Source organism: Hipposideros armiger, unplaced genomic scaffold (assembly GCF_001890085.2).
Source record: "Hipposideros armiger isolate ML-2016 unplaced genomic scaffold, ASM189008v1 scaffold_32, whole genome shotgun sequence".
Taxonomy (NCBI): domain Eukaryota; kingdom Metazoa; phylum Chordata; class Mammalia; order Chiroptera; family Hipposideridae; genus Hipposideros; species Hipposideros armiger.
The window spans coordinates 900,417-919,268 of record NW_017731382.1 but is presented as its reverse complement, the minus strand read 5'-3'; the positions used below and the strand labels follow the sequence as shown (position 1 = coordinate 919,268).

Genomic DNA, 18,852 nt, shown 5'->3' with positions numbered 1-18,852 from the left:
CGGGGCGGAACGGGGGCCAGGGGGCCAGGGACTGGTTCATAGGTGCAGTCTGGTTTGTCCCCAACCACATTTTATTGCCAGACAATTCTGGAAGGAACAGATAAAAATAGCTCACGCAGCTAAGACATCCCCCCACCTGCCCGCTTTAAATGTCTACAAAATGTGCTTGGATTTGACTCCCCCCGCTTATTTACTCCAGGGTGCTGTTTCCTCTTATGATCGGTGAGATGTGCTTCTGGAGCCCCACCACTACCCATCCTTGTGGTCCGTGTCCTCCTGGACCCGTCTCACCACAGCGCACGGAAAGTCTGTGTGGCACGCACGTAAACTGGAGTCTGGGCGAGATGCCTCGCCAGCCCCCCGATTCGGGTGGACAGGTTCTGTTGGGGTTTTCCACTTTAAGTCTCCGAGCTAGACGAAACTGTAGAAACCTAATTTTCCAGTCACAATTTGCTCAGTGTTTTAAGTCACCTATCGAGCCATTTGAGTCCAAAATACTAGGACCTGTGCCTATGCCTGTCAGAATTCCACTTCCAAATTATAATAAACCAGGGACATTTTAGAAAATTTTTTTCAGTCCTCTTCATACCTTGACAGTGGGAGGTGAGCCAATAGCAGAAATGGAGAAAAAACAAGGCTATAAAAACATAAACACTATTGATTTGGGGAAGAAATAAAATGGAAATAGTTTCCATAAGGTAAAGAAACTATAGACACCCTCAAAAACAATTTAAAAATTAATCAGAGGACTACATTAATCACATCACCCAGAGAACACGAAGGGCCTCCTGACACTTCCGCCTCCATGCACAGCGAGGCCTTGCCCGTTTAACAGGTCCCCTGCATGTTCACTAAAAAGTTGTCCCTGTACCCACAAGCCAGTGGACCGGGGGGGGGGGGGGGGGGGGGGGGCGGGGAGCCTGGAGCACCTCCAGCAGCGCATGGCTCTCTGGGCTCAATGAGGATCCTCGACCCCAGGTCAGTGCAGACAATGCCACCTCTTAAGAGTCACTGCCCCCCACCCAGAAAAGCACCCTCTGCAGCCAGCCAGGGAGGCAGGTGGAGTCCTCGTGGGGACGTAGGCTTCTGTGTGCACTGTGCTCTGCTACCATCCCACTATCACAACTGTGAAGTGATGCTCTGGGGACAGCGGTGGAGACACAGCTGCTACTCACCAAGGCCGAAGTCGTATTTGCTACTGACCTTTAACTGTCCTCCCAATCACTTTTGGGAAGATGCCGTTTCTGGGATAACAAGATCAAATGCAACTAGCTCAAAACTATGTCCCTTATGCATGCGATTAATTTTGGATATTCATCAAGTTTACTTCTGAGACGTCAATGTGCTGGGAAGGGTACTCAATCATTAATGTTTCAACTTTCTGTCACCCGAAGCACTTGGAGCTTCGGTGAGGAGCTGGTGTAGAAAGAGGAGGTGAAGAAACCCGTCTGAGCAGAGAGACCGGCCTCCCTGTGGAGCCCTCCCCCACCCCCCCTTTTCCCCTGAGAACAGTGAGCAGTAAGAGCCTAGGGAGAGCCATGCTGTCCCACTCTCCCAGTGACACCCCCCACTCTGCTGCGCACCCCACAACTCCGCTCCTGGAGCCTCAGGGCAGCTTTCCAGTTCTAGCCAACAGAGACGGCGAGGCTGACTTGAAATCAACCACCAGGGCTCTGGAGGCTGTGCCCTGGGTTTCCTTACTCTGTCATGGGCCTCTAGCCACTTAGGGCTTTTTAGCAATCGATCATACCCCCTGTTCACAAGTAAGTGGTGCAGATTTTTAGGTATGTTCATGACCTCTGTGCAAATAAATGCTACTTTGTAGAGGTGCTATAATTTGATGAAAATTTGAGACATGATCTTAGCATGAAATTCTCTGCTCAAACAACCTAAAATGTATCCAGACTTATTTTAATACAACTGGTTAATTCTGCATTTAATAACTTATTCCTAAAATAAGTAAACCTAGTATTGCTTTGCAATTGACTTGAAACTCCATTTCTGAGGCCTTGGGCCATTTACATTCTCAACATGAGTATTTAGACACAGTTTTCCTACCTACACTTCCCTGACCTCTACCTACACGAGTACCCTCCCTCAGGTGATTGCTAACAGGCTGACTAAAAGGAGAATGCAGTACACCTCTGTAGTCTTGGAATTTGGGGCTACTTAACCTTTTGGTACTGTAAAAAGAGGCATGAAATAGTATAAGAGACAGCATAGAAGCCAAATTAAAAATAATCTTAATAGAGTAAGATGTACCCTATAGTTCTGTTTAAATTTCCAATTTTTAATTTTGGAGAGTTGGGCTGAAAACCAAGAAGAAACTATTGTAAAAAGGTTCGCACTGCATAATCAAACCTGGGACTTTAAAGATCTACAGGCAATGCCTTGACTCCCCTCACGTGAAGTCTGGGGCAGACTCACTTTAGAAAGCGCATCACGTCACTTACCGTGTAACACAGAGCCGCAGGGACTGGCCTTCAAAACGTGAGCGTGTGTCTATGTGGGTGTGTCGTGTGTGGACTGGACATGAAAAAATTTCTGCCCGGTCAAACGTACTCTGACTGCTTAAAATAGTCTTTTACATAAGATCAACACTGATCTGCAGTACAAAAATTCCCACAGTGTACAAAAGAAGTGATGACTGCACGTGCTAAGAGCAGACAACGTAGAAAAACAGAGAGCTGCAGGCTTGTCACAGAATGGCAACTGACGCTTGGACGCTGATGCGTTCTGAGCACCGGCCAGCGTGTCTGCTCAGTCAGGCCTCGCTGAACATAAGACGGATACTTACCAGAGCCTGACAAGCAAACAGATTAGACACACAGCAACCGCAAGGGGGTTTGTACAGCTTTGTGGGGATGGGCTGGGGGCGGGGGGCTCATGGGCCTTTGCCTCCACCTCGGGAGGTGCAGTGCTACACGCGGCCACAGCTCCCGGCTGAGGCCAGGCCTGAGTGCAGGGCCCTGCAGAACGCCCGGGAAGGGTCCAGATGCTACCCCTAGGTGATACATACATTTATACAACAGTGCCGGCCAGAGGGCAGCAGTGTGTTCTGGCTTCACTGCATTGTAATTGTGGTCGCTTGCCCAGGACGGCGTGCTGCTCTCACAAGTCGTTTCCTTAATAACGACCTCGTTCCTAGCAGGGGCCGCCAGCGCCTTCTTCACGGTGTTCTCCTTCTTGTCTGGAACTGGTTTCTTGTGTATGGAGGAGATTCTGATGCCTGCCTGGATAAGCAGTAAAACCCCAATAATTAAAGAGGTCAGAGCTAACCTTGGTTCACCTCACTTCTCAACGAAGGAAGGACACACTCGGGGTCACTTCAGGCCCCCTCACTGCCCTGCACGTGCACACCAGTCGACCCTCACAACCCACCGTTAATTGCCGAGACTCCAGTGTCTGAGTGACAAGAAGGCCCGACACGAAATAGCCTGTAATATGGCTGAGCTCCAAGTGTGGTGGGGCCACAAGGCGAGAGCAGGTAGGGAGGACCTTGGGGTGAGCACAGTTGGCACCCCGGGCTCCCGCCAGGCGCGCTGCACGTCACCCTTACTGCACACAGCCACAGCTGCTGCTTTGGCAGTTCTGGTTCAAAATTACCAGTTTTAAAAATGAAATCATCTAAGGGATAAACAGCACTCTCAATGTCCAGAAAACTGCCCCAATAGCACTCAACAGCCTCGCTTGTCACAAACGTAATGGGGGCTGCAGCACGGCAAAGCCCACCTGAGCTAACACTCCAGGAAAGGTCTTCAAGTGTAAGCCGAGGGCTTGAGTCCTGCAGCACCCTCGATCCTTCCCAAATCACATGTGGCACCAACACGGGCCCACGGGAGAGCTCGTCCTACCAAAGGCAGGCCTAACAGCCCCTCACAACCCCACTGGCCGGCTGTCAGCTGCTTTCCACGTGACCACCCCCGTCACCAGCTCTCCCAGGCCGCTGCTTCATGGACAGAAAGGAGGCTCAGCTTGCCCACAGCAGCCGCTGCCTGGTTTGCTCTGCTGCGTTTGTCTCCGTTACTCCCTCAGCTAGAGGGCGGAGGAGAGAAAACATCAGAATGTGCTTCTCTGTCATTGACGACAGAGCCAGTGGAAACATGGAGGACAACGGGAAAGGAGCTGACACGGGCCGCACGCCTCAGCCACTGCCCCGCGTCCTACAACCAGGCACGTCTGCAACAAAGACACTTTCTGCTTCGACCATTCAGACGGCTGGTCTTGTGGCCGTCCTGGTTAGTCGAGGGGCGAGGACCCCGCCCGTCAAATGGCTGGTCTTGCTCAGCTTACCTGAACGCTGCATTTTGGAAGAATGAGCTTTTCTGGCTTCGGCTTGGTCTTTTCTTTCGGTTTCGGTTTCACTTCTTTCCCTGAACTCAGAAACTTCATCGTGGCGGCCGCGTGTTTGAGAATGCAGTCGTTGCTGCAGTAGACAGAGTCGGGCTGCGCCACGCTCGAGCACCCGGGGCCTATACACTTGGCGGCACCCGGAGCCTCTGTGACCTACAGGATGAAACATGTGCCTTCAGACAACACACTTACTGGCCGCAGCAGTCACGGTGCTTTGTAAAATCACTGTTTACAGCACTGAGGCCAGCGTTTCTCATCCAGAGACACTAACAGTATCTTAAAGTGAAGAAAAGCTCATCTCTTGTTCATGCCCAGCACACAGATCTACCTCCCCCGGGGAAGGCCTGCACATTCTTCACACCACTCGTGATGGGCACAACTCCTAGGGGATGCTAGGACCCCGCCCCCAGTACACACATTGTGATGTCACGCCCACAATTAGGTCCCCTTATAGGGAAAAGGGGCAGGAGTTTCTGCCGATGTAATGAAGGACCCAAATAAGACTTTGAATTAATCCAAAGGGTCTGACTCAGTTAGGCGAAAACCCAAAGAGGGCCTGGCCCTCCGGGGAGAAAGATGCCACTGCTGACGGTGAAGCAAGCAGCCCTGACATGAGGGCCGTGTGAGGCTAGGCTCTGGGGTGAGGGTGACCCCAATTAAACCTGAATCTGATGCACAGCAAATGGCCTTCAGTATGAGGACACAAAAGCTGCACAGAACACAGTCACATACTGAACCGTGGCAGACCTTTTGGAGGTGGCTATTTCCCCAGCCGGCCTCTAATGAGACCCCAACCTCTGCCGACCCTGGGGTGCAGCCCTTTCCTCTAAGACCCTGAGAGGGCACAGCAAGGCCGGGCCTGGGCTTCTGATCCTGCAAACTGAGCTGAGAAATGTGGGTTGTTTTGAGCTAAGTCTGGGAATTCGTCACGTTGCTTAGGAGGTGACCCACGACAAGTGGAGCTGGTCACTTCTATTCATAATCACTGAGGGGTTTTGACAGTCAAGGCCAAACACACGTGACCATGTCCCTCCAATGTAGTTGTACTTAAGCAAAAGCTTACTTCTCACAGTAAGTGTCTGAGAGAACTGTTTTTCCTCCATAGAAACCAACAGAATTTAAACTTCTGTCGTCCAAACACATGGACAATAAAGATGGGAAATTAAGATGATTTTCCCACTAACTGACATTTCCATTAATTTTCCTAATGACTAAATGTGTTAACAGTTAACACACGTCCACTGAGCACCTCGGAACCCCTCAGGAAAGATAGTGAAATGGTCCACCCCACAGCACGCTCACCTTGCAGCTAACACAGCTCCAGGCTATTGGGCACATGCTTCTGACCCAGCCACCCCAAAGCCTTGGGCACCCTACACCCGCTGAAAGATGCACAGTGGGCGTGGGCAGGACCCAGCCGGGGCCACACCATTCCAGGTTGGCCAGCTGGGACTCAGGAAGGCTGAGTGAGGCCGTGCCAAGCGGGGCAATCGTGAAAGCCCAAGACAGCTCGCTCAGCTGAAGCTGAAGACACTTGGAGAATGTGACAAAGCACAGTGGTCCTCAAGGGGCCTGAAAACCAGCCAGGAAGGAGAATTGAGTTGGCTCAGGCACAGTGAGCGCCCAGGACCACCGCAGAGGGTCGGTGCCCCTGGCCAAGGTGCCCTTATCACCCCATGGAGACACGTGACACCTGCCACGCCTACCCTTGGCATCTCCAGTGAGGCAGGTACAAGACCTCCTGTTCTCAAGATGGTGCCAGGTGAGACAGGTGCACACTCACTTCAATAACACAAAGATAACTGGAAAACGGTCCACCAACAGTAACAGTATAGGAGGCGGACAGGTGCCATCAGGAGCAGGGGGGCCCTAGAGCCAAGAGCAGGACTGTCTTTCTACCCGAGGCCCTGTAATGTCGCCCTCCACTGCCAACCCCCGGAGCTGGTACTCACAGGCTGGAATATCTTGAGCTTCTTCTTGCCACTTGGGTTGGCAGCCTTCTCGATCCTGCCCTTTATGCCCTGGTCCTCGATGCTCTTCTGCTCCACGATCCCTATACTCGTACAGTCTGTGTCATCGGTGTCCGCAGGTCGGAGTCTCGCTTCCTGCGGGTCTGCGCTTTCTGAGTTAGGGTCGTCCTGCACCTGAAGAATGGTGCAGTTGGGGCAGATATAATCCTCCCCATTCCTTTCCAGGAGTCGCCCTCGAGCCTCAGAAATGCCCACACAATCGCCATGAAACCACTCTTCGCACCGGTCACAGCAAATCATAAACCTGAAATTAGAAAATAACCAGGGATGGAAAATGAAGAGGTAAACACTCAACTTAGACACATTATTAATGTCAATGGTTTCAACAACACGCTGTTACAAAAAAAAGCAAATGTACAGAGAAGTGGGGAGAACAGGAGGACACCCACATGCCCCTCTTAATGTTAACATTCAACCAGACGACTTTTTGTTTTTTGAGTGGAGCATTCGGAGTGAACTACAGGCTCCATGGCACCCTGGTGACTGCAGTACCCATCCACATGAAGTGGCAACAGGGCCTTCACCCACCCTCACAGCACCAGAGGCTCGGAGCTGCCCCAAATGTCCAAACTGGGGTCCAACCAGCCTCATGTGTCCCGCTGAAACAGCCTAGGGCAGCGTGGCCCGAGAGGGACCTCTGGGGTGACAGCAATGACTAGTCTGTGCCCCTCGCACTGTCTGCTGTCCACATGCTCCTGTGACCGAGGCAGTGAAAAGCCCCACGTGGCCAGTGGCCCCTATCGGCGCGTGTGGCTCCAGTAGCCCCTTTGTTTCTTTTCAGCGACCTGCTCATGGTTGTTAGCTCCCGAGCCCAGCTTTGTAAACTAATCAAAGCGGACGGCCAGCTGGCCAACCCAGCGCAAGAGCGGGCAGCCGCTGCTCCTCCCGAGACCCACCTGTTGTTATGCGGCTGGCGACATATGCAGTACAGAGCGTTGGGGTCGTAAACCTCACACTCGGGCTTATGTCTGACCGAGCCTCCGGGGTCTTCGTCTTGGGCTCCCTCGGCCCGAGCAGGCCCTTCTGACTTACTCTCCCGGTCGTCTTTTGCTGCCTGGGCGGCCGCGGGCTCCTGCCTGCTGGGTGCTGAGCTCTCCACAGTGTTGCCCACCTCCGCGCCCAACGCTTCCGCAGGGTCTTCCTCCCGTCGCTTCTTCCGCAGGCGGTTTTGGGCGCCTTTCAGCGGCCGATCAGCTGGCTCTTGCTCTCGCTTTCTTCGCAGGCGGTTCTGAAGCTCCTTCAGAGTCAAGCCATCGCTGTCACTATCGGAAGTGTCGTCCTCGTCATCATCCCCCGTGGCCTTGGCAGATGAGGCCGGCCGTTCCTTACCAGCTGCGGAGCCGGCCTTGGGCCCACTTTTCATCTCAGAGGCACTCTCCACGCTCCCTTCAGAGGCGGTCTCAGCATCGGTAGCTGGGCACGAGGCTGGCTCACTGGGGTCCTCCAGGGAGGCAGGCGCGCTCCTCCGGCCCCGGCGCCGGACTCGCGTGAGGAACTCCTCCACGCGCTCGGTCCGCTTGGGCTGCCTCCCACTGCGCCGCAAAGATGGGCTCTGCTGCTGCTGGGGGGGCCGCTCCACACAGTCCAGCTCCGCGTCCCCAGCGCCCTCTCGCTTGGCAATGGTGGTTCTTCGGAAGCCCCATGTTTTCCTGAACTCTTTACTGGTGGGTTTGATGACCTTGGGCGCTTCGCCATTGCTGGGGTCACCTTTGTCATCCATACCTAACAGTGAAATGCAACCAAACCACATCCAGTATTAGCGAGGCCACACGTCTTGGCGAAGGAGCAATTCGCCAGAGCTAGAAGAGGCAGAGCACACAGACCGTCAAGAACACACGGTTAGAGAGCTCACCGCCATGTATGACACATGGGGGCACCACCACCTTGTGAGTGGAGGAGACTCAAGGACACGAGTGAGGTAGAACAATGTTCTACCTACAGAAAGTGGGTGTCTATTAAAGGAAGTTATCTTGACTAGTGTTTCCTCAAGTGTGGTATGTGACATAATTTAAGGGGATTCTTGAAGAAAATTTTCATAGTTATGTATGTAATGTTTAGAAGAAAAACACAGCTAGCAAACCTGTAATTCTGCCACTGAAGTGCTCAGCACCACACTTAATAACAGGCAGCGGGGAATGCCAAACGCATCACAGCACAGTCCGCTGCAGCGGAGCGGAGCTGGCTTGCTGGCATGCTTGCGTGGACACATGGGGTCCACCCCACCCCCAGCTCTGACCGCAGGCACAGTGGACAGAACACCATGCCAGTCCCAGGCCTAGGAGCCCCAAGCTGCCGCGTGACAACTCTGACCATCATGCCAGACCCCACGTGCGGAGGGGGTGTTGGGCCCGTCTGCGGGGCCAACTGCCTCATGACCCCGTGGACGCCTTGTAGAGAAGGCTCGCCCAGCTGGGTCCTGCCCACTCACTGAGCTGCGACTCAGGAGACACAAAAGGGCACCATGGGGTCTGCCGAGCTCTGGGGACAGCAGTTACACAGCAACAGACAATCAGGACACTGAGGAGACCTGAGCTGGGCACGAGCCTGGACGGGCACTTCTTCCCAACAGACCATTCAAGGGCCATGTTTGTGAAAACCGCACTTAAGTTTATACCTTGAGAATTCTTTTTCAAGCCGTCCAGCTTCAATCACACTGCAATGCTAATGACGACGCAGATCTTATACCATGCTCCATCCTCGGGGAAGGACTGGGACAGAATAAGAAACCTTCAAAACAGCAAATACACAAAATTGAAAATCACAGGCAACCCAGTTCTTTCTCTGCTTCCCACTCAGTGTTGTCCCGTCATTTCCTGGCCAGCTCTGTACATCCTTCACCATGTAACTGGGCCTGTACGGTCTCGGGCCACTCAAACTTTCTGGAGTGGCCGTAACATTAGCACGTGTGCCACTGAGGACCACACCACTTCTCTGGTCACCTGAAGTGACAAGAGAACTAAATTGGGGAGCAAATGGTGATTCCAACTCAGGGTGCTCTGGCTAGTGGCCCTGAGCAAGTCACACGGAACCGCTTCCATCCAGGAGGCAATGCTGACCTTATAAGTTAAAAAGGTTGGGAGCTTTAAATGTGAGAAACAACACGAACCCTCGATGACAGCCGTGCTCCTGAGCTGTTATTAAACCACAGAAATCACAACTGTTTACCCATCCAAAGTGTTACTACTCATGCAAACCAACCTGCAGCAAATTTGACAACCATCTTGAAAGGCGGTAAGTCCTCATTTCACACAACATTTGGCATTTATACAAAATATGCGGTTTGAGGGGCCCTGACCAGCCTGTGCCAGGAAGGGCAGGTAGCCGCAGTCCCTCCACCTCAGAGGGTCGGGTCTTGGACTCCATAAAGCTCACTCAGGGCTGGGAAAGAAGCCTGATCCCCACTGCAAAATGGTTTTTTGCCAGAAGAACTCTCCTCTGCAAGGCGCAGTTCACCACAGAGAGAATATACAATGTCATGGTCTACGTACTAACAAAATAACCAACGTAAAACTACATGCTCTGAATCAAATTCTTAACACATCACCCAACATCCATCTAAAAACCTTAGGACTCAAGTTGAGACTATGTCAAACAAATATGAATGTTACATAGTATTACTTTCTTTACATATAATGAATGCCACCTTAGAAATAAAAAACTTCAAACCTATTAAGTTAAAATTTTGCTATTGACATTTAACACTACTGATACGTTACCTGCCCCAACACCGAAAGCTTGCACACTTTCCAGACGTCCTCAGTACAACAGAAAGCCTGGCCGACGCAATCACCTGGTCCAGGTAAACAGCCAGGCCTCAAAACACTGCTGCGGCCAGTCACTGCTCACCAGTAACAACTCGGATTATCCTGAGACTGCTCCCACGAAGTGAGTTCCTAAAAGAAAGGAAGACAACAGTTTATAGAGATCTTAAATAACTATAACTGAAACCACATTAAAAAAGGCAACAACAAACGTCAATGCAAGTAATCTGAGTGTACATTATGTGACCTACAAAGACACTTGGGGAGAAAACCTAAAAAACACGAAACATGGTTCCCTTCCTTGAAAGACTTAAAGAGAAAATACTGACTACATGGGGACTAGGACAGGCCATTGGAGAGGTAAGAGCAAGCTTGCGGGTAGAGAACAGAGGGTCTTGGAGGGACAGAAGATTTCAAAATCAGTAGTCAGTAGTCAGGTGTTAGCTGCCTTCCAGCTGTAACCCTATTTTGGAGATGGACCCAGCCCAATAAAAAACCCAACACACAGAGAAATGCGAACAAACGTGAAAAGGCTGAACAACAAAATTAACTATGAATGTAATTACGTAAAAATTCTTAATACTGTAGCTATGCCATCCTTTTAGTTAAAAACCTAAGAAAGGTTTTATAACTGCTTATTACTCCAAGTCCATCTACATGTATTTAAAAATCACTTCTCTTCCTACATCCGCTTTCAATAGCCAGGCCTAGTTCAAGTCTCACTAAATATGGCTCTGTTCCTAGATGAGCCCTAAATCTTTTAACATATTTCACATACTACTCCCAAGTATCCGAGCCAGCAGACCTGCACCTCACCTCGCCTCTTCCAAGCCTCACTCCAACTGCCTTCTGTGTAACTGTGGTCTCCTTAGTGACTTCAGAACAAAGACATTCTGTCACACCTCCTTTTAAAGAGACAGTGACTATTTCGCCCTGATAAGCTAAATTCAACACCACCAAACCTCTCAAATGTGGTAAACCCATCTCAAAACGAGGCTTCAACAGTTTGCAAACTTTACTTCTCAAAAGAAACTGGATTAAAAAAAACAAAACTGGAAACAAACCTTACTTTATTTCACAACACTGAGCGAAGAAATTAAGATATTCTTCTCAGAAATGAAAGCAATATTATGTTATTTTGAAAAATAAGCATGTGTCTGGATTTGATTTATGTTCTGAATAATTAATTGGAAAGAAAAATCTAGTTATTTCTGTTGAGTGGAATGAGATAAAGTACATATTCAGAATAGATGAAATCATTTTAAATAATTTGGTTCATTTATTTGGACTTTTATATTTGGCAAAATTGATATCTTTTCATATTTCTTCAATACAAATTCTAAAATAAACCGTAGCTCATGAAACAAAAGCATATAAAGACGAAAGAAAAACAAAACATCTACAGTCAAGTACTAAAGCTCCTAACACAACTTAGATTTAGTGTGTAACTCCACACACTACAACACATTTCATGAAAAGTATGGGGAGAAGCCTGCATTCACACCATATTAATAAAATTTTTATGGAGAAAAAAAGACAGGCATACCTGAAACTGAGAAAGTGAAAAAAACCAGAGGTGAACATTCAATGTAATGGAATATCTAAAATTATATTTCTACATTTCTGAATGCAAATTTTTTTCTCAGCTGAAAACTGCTGCATTTCCCACTAACCAGACAGAGGAATAATGCTATGAAAGCTTCGGTTTAAAAATCTCAAGGGCTTTGTTAACAACAGGTCGGTGGGGTGACCTGCAGGACAAATGGCTGAACAGGACCCGGCCTGCCTTCAAAGTTCTTGAAAGGCAACTCTCCAGCCTTCTGGTCTCAAGGCCTCTTTACACCCTTAAGCAACAAGGACCCCAAGAGCTTTCATGTATGTGGGAGACACTGGTATTTCCAAAATTAAAACTGAGGAAGGTTTCCAGGTAACCGTGGATGTCCTCTGACATCACATCAAACCCCGACATTGTGACACAGGAACAGACCCCGTACCAATGAACGGCACACACTCACCACCGCAGTCTGCCTTGCGCCTGCCCTGCACAACTGGTCCCCGCACGCCTCACCAGAAACCCCGCTTGGCTGACTCGTGGGGAGTTCAGACTCTGCACGTTCCATCAGACCACACAGAAGACACGCACCCCTGTCCTCCGATGGCTTTAATTATTGGCAAGCCATCAAGCTCACAATGGCAGCTACAAGCTTTTCAAATTCTAAGGCCCATTTGAAAGCTCAGATATCACTGTTTCAACAGATACTGCAGGCTGCTTTCCTTGACACTCACATCCTTCATCTTCAAGAAAGTGCCTGCAAAACACTTAGGGAAAACTGCAGCTGGACGCTTCTCGGCTAACAACTCACCCCCAGGGGCCCAGCCACCCGGCCTCTGGGTGCAGCGGAAGTGCTGATGGTGTCCCTGCCACTTCGTCAGAGGAGTGTTAAAAAGATGTACTCGGAGGGCTGAGATTTAATGAAAGTCAGTCTTTAGTACTCCATCAAGGACGTTTTTAAGTGAAGCCAGCATATCTCCGCCACTGGTGCAGAGGTGGAGAGCAGCTGTGAGCTCTGGTGTCACTGCCGATTTGCTGCTGCACCACTGGTGCACATGGCCACTCCGCAAGGAGCCTGACAACACCCACTGTCACAGCCGACAGAGTTCTGACCTCTTAGCCCCCGGAAGGGTTTAGGGGACCGTCAGGGGCCCAGTGAACACAGAGAACGTCTGTAACGAGCCATTCCTATTAGTGGACAAACACACCGCATACGTCTAAGCACTAATGTATCCGCGCGTCAGTGTCAGAACCATCTCCTCCCACAAAACCATTCCCAAACAACCGCTCAACCTGACCCTCAGTGTCTCCAGCTCTTCAAAATGGTAAGATGCCAGAGTGAATTTCTTAAAAACAAAACCCAAAACACCCTCCCCAAAGAATCGTGTGTTCCTTAGAAACTGCTGCAGAGGTCAGTGCTGCACAACGACCACCAGGGCGCACCTGAAGGCGCCACTTCTAGGAAGTGTCTTGAGGACACTACCTGTGACCTGCCCACTTCAAGTGGCCCAGTTTCTCTCTGAGACACTAAAATACGCTTACGGGCTGGCCGAGTGGCCTGTTGGTTAGGAGTTGGCTTGGGACGGCAGCTCTGAGCAGCAGGGCCCCGGTTTGGATCCCACATGAAGACCAGTGATGCTGCGCCCTCTACAGCTAAGATGGTGAACAACAGCTCGACCTGGAGCTGGGCTGCCGTGAGTCGCCGGCAACGGCGTAGGCTGCAGCCCCTGCTGCAGTGGGCTGCCGTGAGTGGCCAGCAGCTGGCGAGAGCTGCTGTGAGCGGCCGTCCAATGGCCAACAAGCGACTGCCTCACTCAGGAAAAATGCAATGATCACAATACCAACATGGGCCAGTGAAGTGACGTCCTCCACAACTAGACTGAAGAACACAAGAACAGCAACTTGTCTGTTCCTCTTCCCCAATCCCCCAATACTGTTCCCTCCCCAATAAAATCTTAAAAAAAAAAAACCAAACAAACGCTTACAACTACATTAAGGCTCCTGATTTCACAGCACGACAACCAAGCAGCAGCGCATACCAGCCCCACCTGTGGGCAAAACCTTGTATTTCCCCAAATCTCATAACCACTTGAGACAATATTCAAAACTAACAATTTCAACTTTGAAACAATTCGGACCTGGCAGTCAGAACTTACAGTCCAATGCTGTAACATACCTCATTATTTTGGACTCTTGCTAACTCGGGATTTTTAACTGACAGGCCAGCCAGGCTGAATGAAGCTACTTATACTTGGTCTCCTCCTGACCCATAGATCCTTTGCTGTGGCGAGGAGGGAGTGAGAAGAGGCCTCCCCTCCTAGATCCCATGGGTCTGCAGCAGCAAACACCTCGCTTGACCACTGAACACAGACGGCAGAGGTTTGGGCCCGCGAAGTAAACTAAGAAATCCAGTTTTCCTTTGTTTGAATATCTTCACAGAACCAGAATCAACTGTATAAACGCATTTAAGCCCTTCGGATGGCTCCTTCGAAGTTCTGCAGCATAGTAATTAATACTGTCGTTATTAAAACTATTCTCATGATGCAAAGGTGCCCACAACCCAGCCCATTTCTCCAGAGGTGCAGAGAGCAATCTAGAAACAATGCTGCTGCCAATAGTGTCTTGGGCATTTTTGCTTTACAGATACACAGAGGTGAAAAGCAAACCCTGTCTGTCAGAACCGTCTGAGGGACTGACTGGCGCCTTAGCTGGGCTCTGGTGGGGCCGGGCCCCAGCTCCCTGGCCGTGGGTGCACTGGGTACTCTGGCTTCTCTCTATATATCCACTTCCTGACTGTGACCTCGGCAGGCAGCTCTCAGAGTGAGTCAGGAGCCAGAACAGCCATGTGCACTTGTCAGTGTTAAGGACAAGAAAAAGAGCTGAGGCTTCACAACTGTCCGTTTAATGGTGTGCACAGTCTCCCAAACTGCTGCCACCCTGGATTGATAGGCAGCTGTGGTCTGTGTCCCTCCAAATTCATGTGGAAACCTAGTACCCAAGGCCATGGGACTAGGAGGCAGGGCCTTTGGGAGGTGCTCAGATCACGAGGGTGGAGTCCCAGGAATGGGATCAGTACATTTTAAAAGGGACCCCAGAGAGCAGACATCTGTGACCCAGAAGAGGCCTCGCCAGGCCCCGCCCATGCCCACACCCTGATCTCGGGCCTCCAGAGCCTTGAGAAATAGACGTCTGCTGTGTCTTGTGAGCGCCAGGCTGCAGAATGTTACAGCGGCCAAAGCGGATGAGCCAGCCTCCTCTTATCACTCAGTGGACAAGAAAACATGGTTCCAAACACTGTGAAAGGGACCATCCGAATCCTACAGCCCAGGCGACTGGTGTTCGCTCCTAAGACAAGGCCACCACCTGGGTCCCAGCGATCCTTGGGCCGGTGCAGGCTCTTGATCTGCACACCATGAGACCTGCATTATTCCACAGCCCCCATACAGGTCACTCGCTCCTGTTTTCATTGTAGCGAGAGTTGTTTCAGAGTCAGTGAGAGCTGTGTATAATTAAAGAACACCATATAACAAATGCAGTGTCATTAGACACACAAAATCACTGTTCTGCTCCCACTGAGGCACACCTCCCCTCCAAGACTGAAGGCTCCGAAGCTAAAGGCGGTCTGGAGCCCTCCCACCAGCGGAGCTCAGGCGTCCTGTCAGGGCCTCTGAGGGACAAGCGTGCCCAGGACACCATCACCTGTGATCACAAACCAGCCTTTCTCCAAAAAGCAGCACGCGGTCGAGCCAATTAGAAAAGGGCAAAGGCACGGTCTGTCTTCCTAAGTGATACATTTCCTGGTGCTAAAGCTCAGAATCCGCTATTTTTAAAACTCGCACTTCTCAACAGTAAGAGCATTTCTAACCATTGTCTAGAGCAGAGGTTCTCAGTGTGGTCCATGAGCCCTTTCAAGGTCCCCCCCACCCCAAAAGGTCAAGCTACTTGCACAACACTAAGATATTCTGTGCCCTTCCTACTGGTCCCCCTCTCAGGAGTATATGGTAGTTTTCCAGAAACAGATCCAAGAACCCGGCTGTTGTTAATTAAGCCAGACATTAAAGAGATTTGCAAAAATGTGAAACACTGCCACCTTTCTCATTAAGTTGTATTTGTCTTGGAAAAGTTTCCAAAATGCTATGCATGTTAATATGCAAGGGTTTATTATTATAAATAAATAAAGGTTTCCTGGTAAATGCCTAATATGGTAAGAATCAACAGACAAACCTAAGAGAACGAAAGCTCCCTGGGGTCCCTGGTAATTTCAGGTGTGCAGGACCTGGGCTTCAGACACTGTGACAAGGGCTGACACAGCACAAACTTCACACTAGGGGTGCCTTTAAAGGGCTGCTCTTGATGGACCACAAGCAACGCCAGTGACCTTCCAGTCGGGAAGATGCAAGACCGTGACAGCACTGGATTTCAGCTACCTCTGCCTTTCCTCCATCAGTTTCAGGTGATTACTGAGAAGGCGCGCCTTCAAACTATGAGCTGCAGCACTCACACTGGCTGCCATCCAAGTTCAAAGAGAATGTGGCTGGAGAAAACCAAAGCCTTCCCTCACCCGTGGAGCTGCACCTCAGAACGGCCTTAGGGCCTCAAGCACAGGCCAAGGGGCAGACATAACGCAAGTCAAAAATTAACTGCATTTCAGTTGGAATCTTTCTTCCTTTTCTTCGCTGAGATTAGCAGAGGCCACTGTCTAGTTTTGTTTTGGGGGGTAGTGGGAATAGCCCAAGTTTAAATTAAAGAGCTAAAGAGTTAATAACAGGGTTTTTCTGTATCACTTTTCACAGATGCATGCAGAGCTGAATCCACAGGTGACTTCACACTCAAGTCACTGCTGCATGGGTGGGGAGAAGTGCAGAAGAAGGCTATCTCACAACAAAGGGAAAACGGTCCACATTTCAATCTAACAAACCCAAAGTCCAAGGCTAGCGTCTACCTAGCCTAGCCCATTGTCTCCATGGGGTTCAGGGGGCATCTCAGGGGGAAGCGCTCAGCCTTCCTGGTCCTGACAAAGGCAGCCAGCAGTGCGCTGTCCCCCACTACAGCAGGCATGCCCCCATTTACAAGTAGAGTTAAGTCCTTTGATAAGTCGATTGGGGGTGGAGGGCCTCAATGCCTTTACATCAGATGTCCCTGGCTTCAACCCCAGGTGCCAACCTAACCGCTGGGCATGCTGGGCAAGGGCCTCTCTCTCTGGGTTGCATGTTTTTGCCTGGGAAATGGGGACAACTGTGACCTCAGTTTCCTAAAAGGATATCTGAAATGACAATGTGTCATGTGCTAGTCAGCATTTGCAGGTGGCAAGCGTGCAATCAATGGTAGATGTCATCTATGACAATGTCTGTGTCGGTGAGCTTTTGGGAAAACAGGCCCCCGTAGGAGAGTCTATTTGACAAGTAATTACCAAGAGCCCCTCACATACTGGGAAGAGCAGGGAACATCCCTGTTCCCAGGGGCCAGGTGGGCGTGCTTCATTTTGACCTGGCAGATCACTGGAAAAGTGCAGGTGTGTCTATAAGGTGCTCCCAGCATGCATTTTCACAAAGGGACACAAACTGATGTCCACCATCAGAAGATGGATTTGAAATAAATCAAGGAACATCCTATGTGACAAGATTAAGATTGCAAAACAAGAACGAACCCTCCCCTTGTAAAGCACCCCCCCACACACACACACACGGAGTGAGGAGAGCAGGTCAGTGTCAGCCCTTGGTGACCACACTCCCTGAACACACCCGCCACACGCACCCATCTACGCTCACCAACACAGGAACAGCTGTGACGTGGGCTTCTGGACGATGACGGCTCTGGTATTTTTGCTTGCGCTATTTTTTGATGTTACTTTAATATTTTCTAATATGTATGTATCTTTGTAACCCAAAACATAGGAAAGCTATATTGGTTCCCATTTAAAGTCTTACAAAGGGTGTTAAATGCCACCTAAGTGTCTGTATGAAAAATAAAACCACAGCGTCTAAGTCGGATGCCCGAAGAGAAATACCTGCTCTACAATTTACACACAAGACCAAGATGAAGTATGTTTACAACCATGGATACAAGAACTCTTATTAAAATATGTAAAATTAACCTACTGGACTTCATGTAACAACTTACCCTTGAAACTACTACTCAAAAAATAAAATGAGGCCTAAGAAGAGAGATTACTGTCCTGGTCAGTGTGGGCAGAGACCAAGTGAGCTGCACTCAGGCCATGTCCGACCTCCTTTCCTGATTAGTGCGTTTCCACTGTCAATCACAGAGCCTTAATTAGCACACATCATTTGATACTGGCCATAAAAAGGGTAATATCTGACATCCACTGTGAGTGACCCCACTATTTAAATAAGAAAAGCAAAAGGGAAGCTGTTTAATGGATGTGTTCCGAATGACTTCCTGAGTCCACCAGGGACGCGAGAAATCAGGCCTCCATGGGACACGGTGCCACACTGCAGGGACCCTAGGACAACAGTGAGCTGCCTGTGAACATATTTATTCTCTGCTCTGCAAGAGCCAAATGGAAGTCATCTGGTATGGGACCAATGCTAGCAGAAAGTACCAGGACTCGGAACACCCTGCACACTCATACTACGAAGAAAAGGCCCTGGGCTGCTCTGAACCAAATCCTAGTGAATGGGGCGCCCTGTGGCTGCAGGAGGACAGCGTCAACTGCAGAACCTGCAGACTCAACCCCAAGTGCCCACTCCAATTCCCCCCTCCCCACATAAAGACAACCCCATCGACCCCAAGGCCCACCTGAAGCATGAGCAGCAGGTCTCCAAACCCCAGTGACACATGTCCTCAACAAGCCATTGAGGCTCACATATGCACACACACTGTGAGTGCCACCGTTTGCCAGGAAAGAAATCGGAAACCATGAGTCTAGCAGCCAGTTAAGGAGCACAGGGCAGCGGCCAATTACAACTTATTTGTGCCTTTCTTACGAGAACAGAACTCACTCACTTTGCTTGAAATAGTCCGAACTTAATCAAATACTAGTAAGGAACGGCTCTTGGAAAAGCAGAAGTAATGAAAGCTCCACATTATTCCTAAGCACATGGTTAAAATAAGTGTGCAAAGAACACAAGCAAACAGGAAGGAAACAGCGCTTAGGAAATGCATCAGGCAGAGGGTGTGTCAACAGGGCGGGGGG

General features: G+C 50.0%; 1 protein-coding gene across 5 annotated transcripts in view; it reads right to left on the bottom strand.

Annotated features, from left to right (window-relative positions):
- DIDO1 (death inducer-obliterator 1) overlaps positions 1-18,852 on the bottom strand; it is a 68,127-nt gene that overhangs the window by 22,607 nt on the left and 26,668 nt on the right. For all 5 annotated transcript variants that reach the window (XM_019637221.1, XM_019637222.1, XM_019637223.1 and 2 more), the window contains exons 2-7: positions 10,100-10,276; positions 8,998-9,110; positions 7,280-8,105; positions 6,306-6,627; positions 4,294-4,506; positions 3,020-3,233 (exon numbers count right to left, since the gene is read on the bottom strand). In XM_019637221.1, the coding sequence (XP_019492766.1) occupies positions 3,020-3,233; positions 4,294-4,506; positions 6,306-6,627; positions 7,280-8,103 (1,573 nt within the window). In that variant the 5' untranslated portion in view covers positions 8,104-8,105; positions 8,998-9,110; positions 10,100-10,276. The remainder of the gene's footprint in view (positions 1-3,019; positions 3,234-4,293; positions 4,507-6,305; positions 6,628-7,279; positions 8,106-8,997; positions 9,111-10,099; positions 10,277-18,852) is intronic.